The sequence below is a fragment of the Mustela putorius genome, unplaced genomic scaffold, assembly GCF_011764305.1.
Source record: "Mustela putorius furo isolate JIRA1106 unplaced genomic scaffold, ASM1176430v1.1 tig00000577_pilon_pilon_pilon, whole genome shotgun sequence".
NCBI lineage: Eukaryota > Metazoa > Chordata > Mammalia > Carnivora > Mustelidae > Mustela > Mustela putorius.
Window position 1 is genome coordinate 7,229,415 of NW_025421421.1, and position 14,164 is coordinate 7,243,578.

Below are 14,164 nucleotides of genomic sequence, written 5' to 3' on the forward strand. Positions count from 1 at the left end.
TCAGCAATTTTTTTCTTAAAGGACCAGATAAGCTTTGCAGGCCCTCTGGTCTCTGTTGCAACCACGCATCTCTACCGTTGTAATGCAAAAATGGCCACAGACAATACAAATGAATGGGCAAGGCTGTGTGTCAATAAAATTTTATTTACAAAAATAGGCAGGGGGCCAGCAGGCTCTACAATGGTGTGCGAATTCTATGTGTCTCTGTGCATTTTCGTTGTTATTAGAAGAGCCATACCTTTCTACAGCTTCTCATGAAGACTGAAAATCCAAGATGGCTATGAACTGGTCTAAATGATCTCCAAGCCCTTCTAAGCTCAGACATTCCCAGATTCTGTGATTCTACATGTGTTTTAAATCAACACTCTCTTAAAGACTCTTTCTCCCTCGAAGGTCTTAAGTGGATTATAATCACCCTCCGTGGAGAAGAAAACGAAGAATCTACCACATTCTCACCTTCCCTGTCTTACCTGGCCAGATGGTACCTGGGAACACAAACACATTCCTGCCTGGACTATGGCAGCTCAGTCCTGCCCCAACCTGGTGTGAGGTTTGCTGGGGCGTCTTCTTCTTCCCAGAGATCACATTCTACCTTCTCCTGAGCCTTCTCCACCAAAAGCCCTCACTTGTCTTGACCACCATGATATGCAGTTTGGACTCGTGGAGTCAGCCGGGTCAGCCCAGATGATGCCTTGGATGAGTTAAACTGACACATCTCTGCATCTGTTCAGGGACACCCTCCCAAGAACACCTAATTCTTTCTCTTCAGATTCCCCAGCTTCTAGAGCATATTATCTACCACCTTTGATGACACAAACACGGAGCTTACCCTGCCTCCCACTCCATGGGACTTGTCTGCTCCCAACTGGACATTGCCGATGATGCTCCATTATGTCAGCCACAGAGCCTGGTACCATGTTTTATGTATATTTTTTAGGTTATTAGCACCGAGATTCCCCCAACGCTCTAGCCAGTTTTAAATTCTCGCATTACTTCTGAAAATCAAAATGACGATGGTCCAGTCACCTCAAATAACAAACCCGATTGACAGCTTTAAATTTTAAGGGGTGAAAAAGAAAAAGATATATTAAAACAGGGAATCACAAATACTATGAATCACAAAGTGAGTCCACTTGGATCCCTGGTTTTTGAGAATGGAAGACTGAGCCCAAAGGAAAAAGCAGGAGAAAAAGCAGAAGGGGAGAAAGACAGGTCAGAGGGCAAGAGAAGGACACCACAAACAACGAGCCTGACAGGTCCACAGAGGGAAGGACAGGTGCGCGGCGGTCTGCACGCTCTGCCAACTGCGCCTGCGCTGGAGCTCCGCATCTCCGGAATGCCGCTGTTTGTCAGAGCAAGCGACCCCGGAGGAAGGAAATAAGCCAGCAAATGAAAATCACGGGAAGATCCATCATTTAGCCAGGACTTGTGAAGACTTTATTCCATATCAGACCCTGGTACCTATCACATCAGGGTTGATGTTAGCTCTCTGAAATGAAGTCACGTGGTGAGGACCAGATCGCCAACTAGTATTTTGGTTCAGCTTTGGTGACCATGTTAATCGGGCAGCAGTGTGGTGCCCCGTAAATAGAAATGGGTTTTGGAGGCGTGGGCTCCTCTTCTGGCATACATCTTATATATAAAGTACATATATATGTATATATGTATATGTACTTGGATGAGTATAAAATACCAGATAAATGTAAAATTGACCTTGTTCTTTTTACTTAACAAGGTAGTGGGTAGGCGGGGGGTGGGGATGATGGCATTTTGCACAGAAGACTTGGTGACTCAAGGAAACGTCTTTTTTTTCCCTCGGTAATATCTAGTCTGGGATTATTACTGCTTTCGCGATGTTTCTAGACATACTTCTCCCCTTCAGAAATGCCAGAGGTGAAAAATACTATTCCGCTGCTATAATTTGTCACCCTGGCTGCCTGAGCAAGAAAGATCTGCATAGATGGTTTAGTAATTAAGCTTTTCAACACGGCATCATAAAGTTTTATTCTGGTGAAGGCTATATTTATCAGCTAACAAGTGTTAAATCACCCCACTGCTCCAGCCGTTTCTCACTTAAATATGCTCCTTTCAAAACAGAGCAGCTTTCCTTGGCTGGCTTGATTTAATAAAAGTTCTTGTTTGGAAATGCCACAGTGCTGTGTGGTCCTGTGGGCTGACAACGGCTCCACATGCTGCCGACCCCCCGACTTCCCCGGGGATTGCCCCGGGGTCTTCCAGGGCCCCTGGCCATCTGAATTTCGTGGCCTCCCGGGATGGCTTCCAGCACAAGATATTTTTCTACCCATTTCAATTTCTGAAAGGAAAGAGGTGAAGGAAAATAAAGAACACAAGCAGTGGATACGTTTTATTTCCTTATTTGAGCAGCAGGAAATTGGCCTCTTCCTCTCAGAGACGGATCTACATGTAAAATGAGTTTTTAAAACAACTCAGAATAGCAAAGCAACGATCATCTACATATGAAGCAGGCTTGAGCCTTTTCCTATAAGTGCCATGGTTTTCTCAAAACAGATGCGGAATTATCAGGGCATTAGAGGGAGTATATATTAAAAGTCATCAGTAATGACTTAGACGAATCTTTTCCCTAAGTAACTGCCTCTGCCTTCATAGGTCCTTTCTTGCTCTTTCCTTTGGAGGATGTGGGCTTGTGGGACGAATGTAACAATTGTTCTTAAGGCTTCAGGAGGCTTTTAATCCAATGGCTCCAGGATGGCATCAGTTAAACACAAGATAGTTAACACATCTGAATGTCTTTTCTGTCATGCTTCGAGGGTAAAACCCACAGGAAGACAAATTTTAATCAAATATGGGCCAAAATGATGAAAGAAATCTCAATATCGGTCATCTTATCAACCCAGAAATCAAATGCAGTTCCCCGTTCCTTTAGTGACAGGTAGCTGGTGTAGAAGATGGGAATCAATTTCTGTCCAGCCAGCGAGTGACGGGAAACAGGTGGGTCACTGAACCATGTGTGTGATACACTGAACCACTAAGTTGGCAAATATTGAACTATTTTAAGTGCATCTGTTTTCCAGTTCAGTAAATTTTCTTGTTGTATTAAATTCATTAAACTCAACCCAGTCTAAATGCCACAGCACATCCCGGGGAACATAGGAAGGCAGTGGCACCAGCCAGCCAGCAGAGCAAGAGGTAAAGATCGATCTATATTCTCTCAGCTTCTATTTAATTTTTACCTTTCATGTTAGGGCTGAATTTTTTTTTTTTTAAGGTGAAAAACTATGACACGACTTGGAGAGTCTACTTGGATCTGGTTATTATGGGAAAACGTGAAGAGGGATTTCTTTATCAGCGAATTGTCCTCCAAACCACAGTCCCAGAAACGACGACATCTATGACCTATGATTCAGGATCATTTAATAACCAGAGAAGACAGAAATTACTCTCTGTTAGCCACAGTTTGGGAAAATCTTATAGTTCAGCAATTGGCAAAAACACTGAATCAAGGACCAACTTGAAGATTAAAAACGAGGATTGGATGATAATTATTCTTTATCTAGAATGGAAATTTTTCAAAAGAATAAAGGTTTTGGAACATGAACTATTATTTTGATTGGACCTGCTTCTTTGCAAGGGTCATTTGTTATTCTTAACCACTGTTTTTCTCTAACAAGGGGGAGTCATGGCAATTCAGAAACACTGTGAAAGGTGCACGGTACAAGGAATTTTCATTCTAGCGTGGGTTGTAACTGTCAAAATCATAAAATCAATTTAATACTCCATATGAGACATTTTCCAGTAATTTCTCTCAACAAAATAGAAACCAAAATGATCGATAACAGAAACTTGAGAAGACAAAAACCCGAAGCTCATGTAGAGAACAAAGATACAGGTACTAAATGTGCTTCTTTAAAGCTTCTAAAACACACCGGGCAGAAGTGACGCAGCCATCGAAGTTGGACTGGGTGAATGCGTCCCCTCCACACACAAGGAAAGGTTTGAGATGAAGAGTCAACTGGCCATGGAAGTTGGCAGCAGCGTTTGTAACCTGAAGAGGTTAAAAAACAACAACAACACAAAAGGATTATGGTTGATATTCTCTGCCCTCTTGTGCTGTGATGTTAGCACCCACCTGGGGAAATCACCGTGTCTCACAAAACTGAGACCCCCTAAGCCCCTCCCCTCACCCAAGGATTCATGCTGACCTTCTCAAACGTTGACATTTTCACTTAGTTGACAAACTTATCAGAAGTCTGTTGAACCGGAAAATTAGTAGGTCATGAGAGGCTTAATTAGTTGGAAGTACAGTTTTTTTTTAATAAGGGGGAAATGATATTCATGAAATCATTTACTAATGATAGAGTCTCTGCAACATGCCAGACAAGGGAAACCAAAAAGAGAGGACGGTGTCCTTAGGGAGTTTCCAGTTCAGCCCAGAATGCTGGCATCGGACAGCGTCTAAGGGCTAAGATAGGGTGAGTAAGAACGCGCTATGGGAACACCTGTGACACCAGGAGTCTCTCTGGATAGAGAAGCTTTCAAAGGGGAGGGGACGAGTCACTTCACTTGAAGTGAATTATGCCCTCATTTTATTATGTTCAATTGCAATTTGATTTTTCCCCAGCTTTATTGAAGTAAAATTGACAAATAAAAATTGTATATATTTAATGTGTACAACTTGATGTTTTGATATACTTATGTATACATTGTAAAGTCATCCAGAATCAAGCTAATATATCCTTCAGCTCACATAGTTACCATTTATCCTTCCTTCTTTCTGGTGAATCACTTTAGGATCTACTGTCTTAGTGAATTTCAGGTACACAGTACAGTATTGGTAAGTAAGTCATGTTGCTGCATATTAGATCCCCAGAATGGACTCACCCTGTGTAATGGGTGATTTGGACAAGCATCTCATTCCCCCCTCCCACCGGCTCCTGGCCTTCACTGTTCTACCTCTGCATCTATGAGTCTGACTAGTTTAGATTCTGCATAGAAGTGAGCTCATGAAGCATTTGTCTTTCCATAGCTAATAATCTTGAAATCGGCTGAAAAGACCTTTAAGTGGCTAAAACAGACAACACAGAGTATAGATACTGAAACGATTTTATTTACTTATTTATCTGAGAGAAAGAGACCGAGAGGGCACTTGTGCGAACAAGGGGAGGAGCAGAGGGGGAGGGAGAGGGACAAGCAGGCTCCGTGCTCAGTGTGGACCTGGATACAGGGCTCGACCTCATGACCCTGAGATCATGACCTGAGCTGAAATCAAGAGTCAGATGCTTAACTAAGTCAGCCACACAGGTGCGTCTAAATTCCTACTTTGGATAGAATTTAAACAGGTTGGATTATTTGATTTGCCAGTGAAACACTATGCGAAGAAGAAGACCGTTAGGTACTCAAACATATTGATGATTTCAGAGTGCAATAGCTGATAATCTGAAAACAAGGGATGCCATTTAAACATTCAGAAACCAGATAAGACTGGTCGGAAGCTTGGCAGTCTGGGGCCACTGAATAGAGGTGCAAATAATGTTCTCACTCCTATTAGACCATGAGGGTGTTGGCTTTGTTTTCCCACAATCACCAGCGATCCTGATGATGGCCCCAATATTCAAGAACAAGTTCTAATATGCATAAAGTATTCCTTGTTAGCATTTCTTGAAAGTGTGCCACATGCCAGTGCATTACACGTGTGCCCATTTAATAAACACGGCCTCACTGTCAGTTACTACTGTTCTCATTTTATAGAGGAGAACTTTGAGACTCAGAGATTATCACCTGCCTGAGGACAGAGATTGATGACGTGAAGAAACAGATTCGAACAGAGCAAGTGGACTCCAGAACTCACCCTTGCGACACATTCAGAAACATTTCCGTGAAGACTTGATTTAAATAAAACAAACAAAAATGTTTGATAGTCACTGATAGTTTTACACATCTGAAAAATTCATATAAACAGGGTAACTCATTCATACATACACTGATACATGTATGCACATAGGTGTCATACAAAGTAATGCACATGCACATATATGTATAATTTTTAAAATAAAGCAAAAACGTTTGATGGTCTCAGCTTAATGCATCAAGAAAATCACACAAATGGGATAACTCATTCATAGTATTCCTATATACATACATATGTGTGTGTCTATGTATAATTTACATACACACACACACACACACATAAATCTCCATTTGTGGTAAAGCTTTGATACATTCCAGTTGACATCCCTGTCCAGATAACCAGCACTACTGCACATTAACCGATATTAAGCAGGAGGGAGCCAAAGGGAGAAAGCCCTGCCCAGGGGGAGCGCACAGTGTAGCAGTGCGGTGTAATTCTATTCCATGAGTGGTAAATGTCAGATGCTAGGTCACGTGGCTGAACGACCCGGCCGCTGATTGGGCAGCCTACAGTTTGGGGAGGAAATCAATCTCATTGCTTTCAAGTAGAATCGCCTCTTCTGCAACGACCCAAGGAGGAAACTTTGAAACACGAAGTGTGTGTTGGCAAGCTCCTTCCCCCAAGGGAAAGAGAGAGCGAGGCAGTGGGGGGAGCCCACGAAGGCCAAAGCCACAGTCTCTCACAGTAACGCAGCCTTTGGCTCTGCCTCCCGCTGCAGGGAGGGACCAGACCGCAATGACTGTGTTGGGGAGAGCTGTCAGAGCTGAGACCCCCTTCGGAAATCCAGATGCCTCGGCCCACGGCCCACATGTGCACCAAGGCTGGTCAGAAAAACCTCTCGCCACCGACACTGATGCTCTGGGGTCGCTAAGGCAATGTTTCTCTCTGCGTACTGGACATACACATCGAAGCAGAAAAAGCGGTTTTCTTTCCAAGCGTTTCATCCGGCGTCGATGTGTTTTGTGTCTTCTCCTCACCCGCAGAATGAAACCTCCTCCCTCCCTGTGGACGACCTCCATGACCAAGTCTTACACAAGCCTGCTGTCTCATCTTTTTGCTCACCTTTGCCACATATCCTGTCTACATTCACACTGAGCTACTTCACACACACCCTTCTTTGTCCTGTGTCTGTGACTTTGCACCAGCCGTCCTGCGGGGTGATGTTGTACCACTCCCCCTCTTCACTGCTGAGGAAATGGTTGCTCTTCTAGAAGAGCCCAGAAGTAACCTGCGCTGAGGTCTTCTTGCTCCACTGGGTTAAGGGCCTTTACAACATGTTATTTTATGACGTTCCATGTTATTTTGCACTGTCATTATGTCCAGATTTGTCTCCCTTCCTAGACTACGTGCTTCAAAGAGCAGGGGCTGGGCTGCACCAATCCTTGTGTCGAAGGCTGGGGATGGCAGCGTCTAGCCTCTATGACGTGTGCAGTGGATGTTTATGGAGTTAAACAAGAAAAGACAATATTGTACACACCACTGATCAAATGAAAGTCTTCACAGGGAACCATCTACATGGGAAGTGTTGTTCAGAGACTCCCACTAAGGGGGCAGAAGCTCAAACGGAAGAGACTGTGATTAGAATGTTCTCAATAGTGACACATACAGGGCTGTCCCCTCACCTCGGACTGTGAACTATCCAAAGTAGGAATTTAGACGCACCTGTGTAATGGGTGATTTGGACAAGCATCTCATTCCCCACTCCCACCGTTTAACCTAACGATTTCTTTGTATTGTGATTATTAGCGGTAAAAACACACCCAAGAAGTCCCTTTGGTGTAAGAATGAAATTAAAGATGACAAGAGAGAGGAGCAGATCAGAAGGCTAATGGCGACTTAAAAGTGGGGATTATCAACGAAGTTGAAGGTGATAATTAGCAAGAAATAATCCAGTGACACACTTGGCGACGTGCATTCTTCCTTCCATACCTAAGCTGACAGCTCAGACTGTCAGGCATCTACCCAAACAGAACAATCTTGCTGTGTGGCCTCAAACATGGCTCTACTTTGGGTTGATCCATTCTAGTTGGCTGTCCACAGCCCATGATTGGGTTCCTCAAAACCAGCCTTTCTGAAATATGACATTAAGTGACATCCATGTGGTGTGGCAAGAACGGAACTGTCACCCATTGTAGTCCTAGATGCGCAACCAACCCATTAAGAAGATATGGACAATATTTCAACAATTAGCCCCTTACTACTGCATTTCCTCACTTGTCACGGATGTAAATTATGCCGCATTTCACTGGATCTAAGGCACAGTCAGCCTGAAGAGGCACCAATAATTTGGGCACCAATGAGGAAGAAAAATGGCGGCAGCATGACAGGAAGCTCTTGTACTTATCTACAAGTAGCTCTTCTGCAAAACTCAAAAGGACATACAAGAGGGATATGGTTAAGCCTTTCCAAAAAGGTCTTCACACATAGAGCATGACTTCTCCACTCTAACTCAGACTTGTCCACATCCATGCTTTTCCCCATGTCATAGTCTGTCCTCTGTGCCTCCTAGAGTATTTCTTACATGAGTGCTCCCCTGAATTGTACTTTCTGGCTTTTTCTCTGAGCCACTGATACCTGTCTTGCAAGTTCTGATCATGTACTTTCTCTGTGGTGGGAAAGAAAATTTTCCAGACAGCAACCAGGACTCATACCCTCTTCTCGAATGGTCCTCTAATAATTTGTTAATTAAAATATCAAGGGGTTGCCTTGGCGGTCCCACTGTTAAACCACCACCCCAGTCAAGTTCACATGCGTGAAAACAACCTCCTGACAGTGTCCTGGTGTATACCAACACCATGGCATCTCACAAGCAATGAAATACTGAAACATAAAATGGGGTAAGGGGGTCGGGTGATGGGCATTAAAAAAAGCACTTAATGGAATGAGTCCTGGGTGTTGTATGCAACTGATGAATCACTAAATTCTACCCCTGAAACTAATTTTTTTTAAAAATGGGGGAAGGGGAGAAGCATGGCAAGTACTTAGGCTGAGTAAATGCATTACAAGTCCAAAGTTAATGAGCAGCAGGATCCTTGAAGTGGGGCCTTTTCTGGTCACAGGGTCCCGGGGTCCCAATGCGACTATCTTCAGCGCTGCTAGTTTAAACCCTCCACATTCTCAGTTTACCCAAAGGACCAGCCTCAGGGGAACCGACAGAGACAGACTGGCTATCCGAGGATCGATGTGTTCCTTTTCAAAGTGTAAACGTACGTATTCCAGGACCCTGTGGGGTTGTCTTCCCAGCCCATTCATCTCCTCACTTTCTGCAATCGGTGGAAAACCCAGCAGTTGCTAAGGCCTCCGTGACAAATACAGTTTGCCCTAGAGGAAGGCACCTCTGGAGGCTTTCAGCCACCCAACCGACTAAGCCACCCAGGCACCCCTGAAAGACACCACTTTGATCTAATTTTGAATTATTTAAAATATCCAGGATGCAGCCTTCTTCCTTGTGACCCCTGTGGCTCGTGTCCTGACAGGCATCACTGATCGATGGTGGCATTCTTCCCCACCGAGCCTAGATGTGGCCGCAGCATCCTTCTTACCCGATGGCTTCAGGCAGATCAGCTGGAGTTGGCACTTGAGAGGAATCTTATAAAGCTATTCTGGCTTCGAAGCCGGCAGAGCAACCACGTAATTACAAATAAGCGAATTAAATGTTCTTCACTGTTTGTTTTTTTCTCTTTTCTCATGAAGCCAGGATAATCTGAAGCATTGCCTTTGTCCAGACCAGATATGTTTCAGAGCTAAGAATTAGGAGCCCATCAGGAGCGATTTCCTCTAGATGATGCCAGACGCCTGCTTCTCGTTTCTTCTAATAACCTAATAACCATCCCCAGCTCTGAATTCCTAACGTCCTTCCACATCCCTGTCCCTCTGTGGATCACACTGGGACTTTGACTGCTGTGTGAAAATAAAACAGGTGCTTTGGTTCCTCCCACAGTACTGCAAAACTGCGCATCGTAACTATCAGGGCTCATGGGAAAAGTAGGGTTGGAACAGACGGTTTAAAATCTACCAAGCTCGGACTGGAGTGCTAACACAAACAGTACATATCACAGTGAAATGACCAGCACAGTGGATGTTCTCCCAGTCTCTGCATCTAGGGACATCTCTGTATCCTGAAGTCTGGGGCTCAGGCTTCCTCCTCTAAGATATAGGTCCTGGGCAGCAGTTGCTCCTAAAAGACTTTTTTTTTTTTTTTTTTTTTAAGATTTTATTTTGAGAGAGAGAGAGAAAGGAGAGGTAGATACAGGTTTCCTGCTGATCAGGGAGCCCGATGCAGGGCTCCATCCCAGGACCCTGAGATCATGACCTGAGCCGAAGGCAGCCACCCAACCGACTAAGCCACCCAGGCACCCCTGAAAGACACCACTTTGATCTAATTTTGAATTATTTAAAATATCCAGGATGCAGCCTTCTTCCTCGTTTCACTGATCTCTTCATCAGCAGCAACAGCTTTGCTGAAGCCCTTACAATGGTGGAAAACCCAGCAGTTGCTAAGGCCTCCGTGACAAACACAGTTTGCCCTAGAGGAAGGCACCTCTGGAGGCTTTCAGGCTTTTTTTCTTCAGACCTCCCTATTTGCTAAGGCTTCCTCTTGGCTGGTGAGGAAATTCACCCAGATTGCTTGAGAACATACACATGTCCAATACTATTCCCAAGGACACTGATTTCCTAGTTCTCAACTGCATTTGAAATAATTCATATTAAAAAAAAAAACCAACAAGGTGCTATAAAAGACTGAGTAATTTTTTGGCTTTCTTACGTTGCCTTACACTCCTGAGGGTCACGTTAATTGGACTTGAGTATGCCTGCATCTGCACAAACGGAGATGTCTGAGCCCTCCCTTGTGCTTTTGATAATCACATTGAAAGTTTTAAAGTGATTCTAAGAATTCCAGGGTTGGAGGGTAGCTCTTGCCTCCGATTGTTCCTGGCGTGCAGGGAGAGCTTACTGACTCCTAGTCGCACACTAAGGACTGGGGCAAACCCTGAGTAACTGCCCTTCGGAGGTATGGCCCACACTGGTAGTATGCACCACGCAGAGGACTGAGATGGCATGGGCTTGACTCTTACATTTCCTCACTTCCTCTACTCTGCTGCCAGGATGAACTTGAACCCATGCCATGGTACATAAACAGCAGAAATTGAATATTTGGTTAACTCATTCTTTTATGGCCCTGATGCAAAGCTCAAAGGTAGTGGTTCCCAAAAGTCAATCGATGGCAAGAAGAGAAAAAATAAGAATTATGAGCTTTTTCATGGAGTGAAATGTATTCTATTTATAAATTGGTTATGAGGTCATATCTTTACTATTTCTTTCTTTTTTTTCTTTCTTTCTTTCTTTTTTTTTTTTTTTTTTTTTTTTGCTGTTTAAATTCTTAATGGCAGAATGCAAAGATGGCAATATTATAGTGGTTCCCAAAACATTCAGAGGGATTTTGCTGGTCCATGAAATAACAATGCTTGGAACCACAGCTGTGGGTCGAGGCACTTGATGGGACTCCGAGAACAGAGATGCTCAGCCCAAGGAATGTTTTCTGTAAAGGGGGTGGGGGGCCGGGGGAGCCGAGGTCAGCTTGGAGAAACCACCAGTAATCTCAGGTAATACCACATAACCTTGGTTTGGACTCAGTGAGTGGATGAGTAACTTTTAAAAATGGAATAAAATCTTGTGTACAACTCATTTCCCAGAAACTTGTGCAATCCTCGTCTAGCCACATCTTCATCTAGCTAGGACTGGAAACTGGGATAATTCATCCTTCATCCGCTCACCTGTGGCTAAGTACTCAGGTAGTAAACTTAAGGCTTTAGAGAAAAATTGGGGTTGGGGGAAAAGGCTTCATCAAATGCGGAATAAATACCAACCTTCACACTGTATGAGGCTGGAGAGAAAATGTGGCCTGTGTTGATTCTGTGTATACATTTCCCCATTCCTACCATGTTCCCAAGGCCCTGGGTTGAAGCATGTATCACATGCCTGTTTACAAAACCAGGCAGAAATGTAAACAAACGAAGGAGAGACCACGGCTTGTGCGTATGTTAGTGGAAATGTCTGTTTACATCTTTATCGACAGGGATCGAGCCCAGGCACTCTGAAAGGATGAGACCTCACTCATGGGTCAGTGGTGAAAAATATTATCAACCCCTTAGCAGATTCTTCCTTAAGAAAAAATTCTATGGGCCAAACGAAAAATGTAATGTGTCTCTCTCTTTCTTTTATTTCTTTAAAAGTCCCTTTGGGCGCTAATGAAAATGCCGTAAAATGTTGCTGCATCCTCTACACTTAACTCACCAAATCGCAATTTGGTAAGAAATATTTGTCATTTAAAGGCCTTGTAAGTTCTCAGAAGCAGTGAGCGACGAGGGTTGTTTTGTTGAGGACTTTTTTTTTTTTTCGTTTTCATCTTCTCTGCATCTCTCCATGTTACGTGGCGGGTGTTGATGAGTATTTGCTGAAAGGATGCGTGCACATGAGGCCGCCAAAAACTGATTCAGACTTTTCAAAGTTTTACATTCTGTGTTCGAATGGCCTTTAAACGTGGAGGTACATTTTTCCCCCCTCTATGATAATAATTTTCTTTAGTTTTTAGTTTCTTTGATTTTCGTTAGACACAGCCCACGATGCTTCCGGTTCTTGTCAAAGCGGCAGTGAGCCCGCACAGACATAAAGTCTAAATATTCCTTTAAATACCTTCCTTTCCTGGGACCCAGAGAAAGCATTCGAGAAAGCTCTAGGTGTCAGGGAGGAAAGAAACCAAGTCTCCCGGCTGACTTAGCCAAGTTCTGTCTGTAACTTTTAAAAATATTCTCATTGAACAGTCAACTCTCTGTGCTCAGATGTTGTGGCACCACCCAAGGTCCTACACATATGGAATATACTTGCATGATTAAGACACGTGATGATACCGGTTATTTCTTAACCATGCGTTGTGTATTACTGAGAAGAAGCGACACTGAGAACTGGGATAATAATGATAAATGGGGGGGGCTGATGATTCCACTTAGTCTGTTTTTAGGTATATTTTCTTTACAAAAAAGTCGCACTTCAGGGCGCCTGGGTGGCTCAGTGGGTTAAGCCTCTGCCATCGGCTCAGGTCATGATCCTAGGGTCCTGGGATTGAGCCCCACATCGGGCTCTCTGCGCAGTGGAGAGCCTGCTTCTCCCTCTCTCTCTGCCTGTCTCTCTGCCTATTTGTGATCTCTCTCCCTATCAAATAAATAAATAAAATCTTTAAAAAAAATCGCACTTCTTGTGGCCCCTGGTGTTGGAGGCTTTCCGTCTGTATCGGTCTATGCCTTAGTCCTTCGTGTTCATCAGGAGCATATCAACAACCGTGTGCTCTCCTGCGGAGACCGGTGCATTGCTAATGGGTTTTTAGGCGTTAGGTTCATCATGTCCTCCTGCCTCTGTCCGAGGCGTCTCTCCGGTGTTCGATGATACTTAATGATTTCACGAAACCATTGCTTTGTTGTGCTTCAGGGAAAGGTCTGCTCGTGTGGCAGGTTCCTGGCCGCAGGGCTCTGGGTCTGGGAACTGTGCAATGCCGCTGTAAAATTACTATTGGTCGGAATACCCTAGGTGTGAAGAAAGTGATGTGGTTTGGTCAATTCTCAGTGGAGCTTTTCTCTTTATTGCTATTTGTCTATTCTATTTTAATAAACCAAGGGGTAGATGCAGGGAGAAGGAGCCGCAAATCAATTATATGAGCCATGTAGCAGCTTTAGTGGGGCTTAAATGGCAAAGGACGTACTTCACCGAAATTGTATATTCAATTCCTGAGGTCTACATTGAATCTGTTCAGATCTATTCTACCCTTCAGAGTCCTGAAAACACTGGAGCTGTCTATTTCGACGAAGAGTTGTTCACAAGCACACAATCAAGAATGAGATACTGTTTTCTCTAGTGCTCTTGCAGTAATAACAGACAAAACAATGGTTGTATTACAGTCCCCTTTAAAGTTTTTAATTTAATGGGAGACTGTCCTGCCTTTCAGCCAGGGTTAGTATATTGATGCATTAACTCTTCAAATATGTGCAGTCGGCGAGCCTGTGGAGGGTGCTGGTGGTGGGGGGAGGCAGCATTTTTAGGCAAAAGGTGATCTAAAGACTGGGATCCTTTTCATTTCATTTAAATATAAATGTTGTGCCACAGCCTCTCAAAGAATCCAGTTACTCGGGATCCTAGGATACAGAGGACAAAAATGCTTTTGATCTGTGAGTCTAGTCATGATGCTAAAGTCATCCAACCTACTCAAGGGGGCTTAATCACTACTTC

The 14,164-nt window shown here is 43.9% G+C and overlaps 1 protein-coding gene across 1 annotated transcript in view; it reads right to left on the reverse strand.

The window, feature by feature from the left end:
* Positions 1 to 2,339: 2,339 nt before the first annotated feature.
* The window catches only part of RNLS (renalase, FAD dependent amine oxidase), a 242,067-nt gene continuing 230,242 nt past the window's right edge, over positions 2,340 to 14,164 (reverse strand). The window contains 1 exon segment of the mRNA XM_045081458.1: positions 2,340 to 4,024. Coding sequence (XP_044937393.1) covers positions 3,872 to 4,024 — 153 coding nt within the window. The 3' untranslated portion in view covers positions 2,340 to 3,871.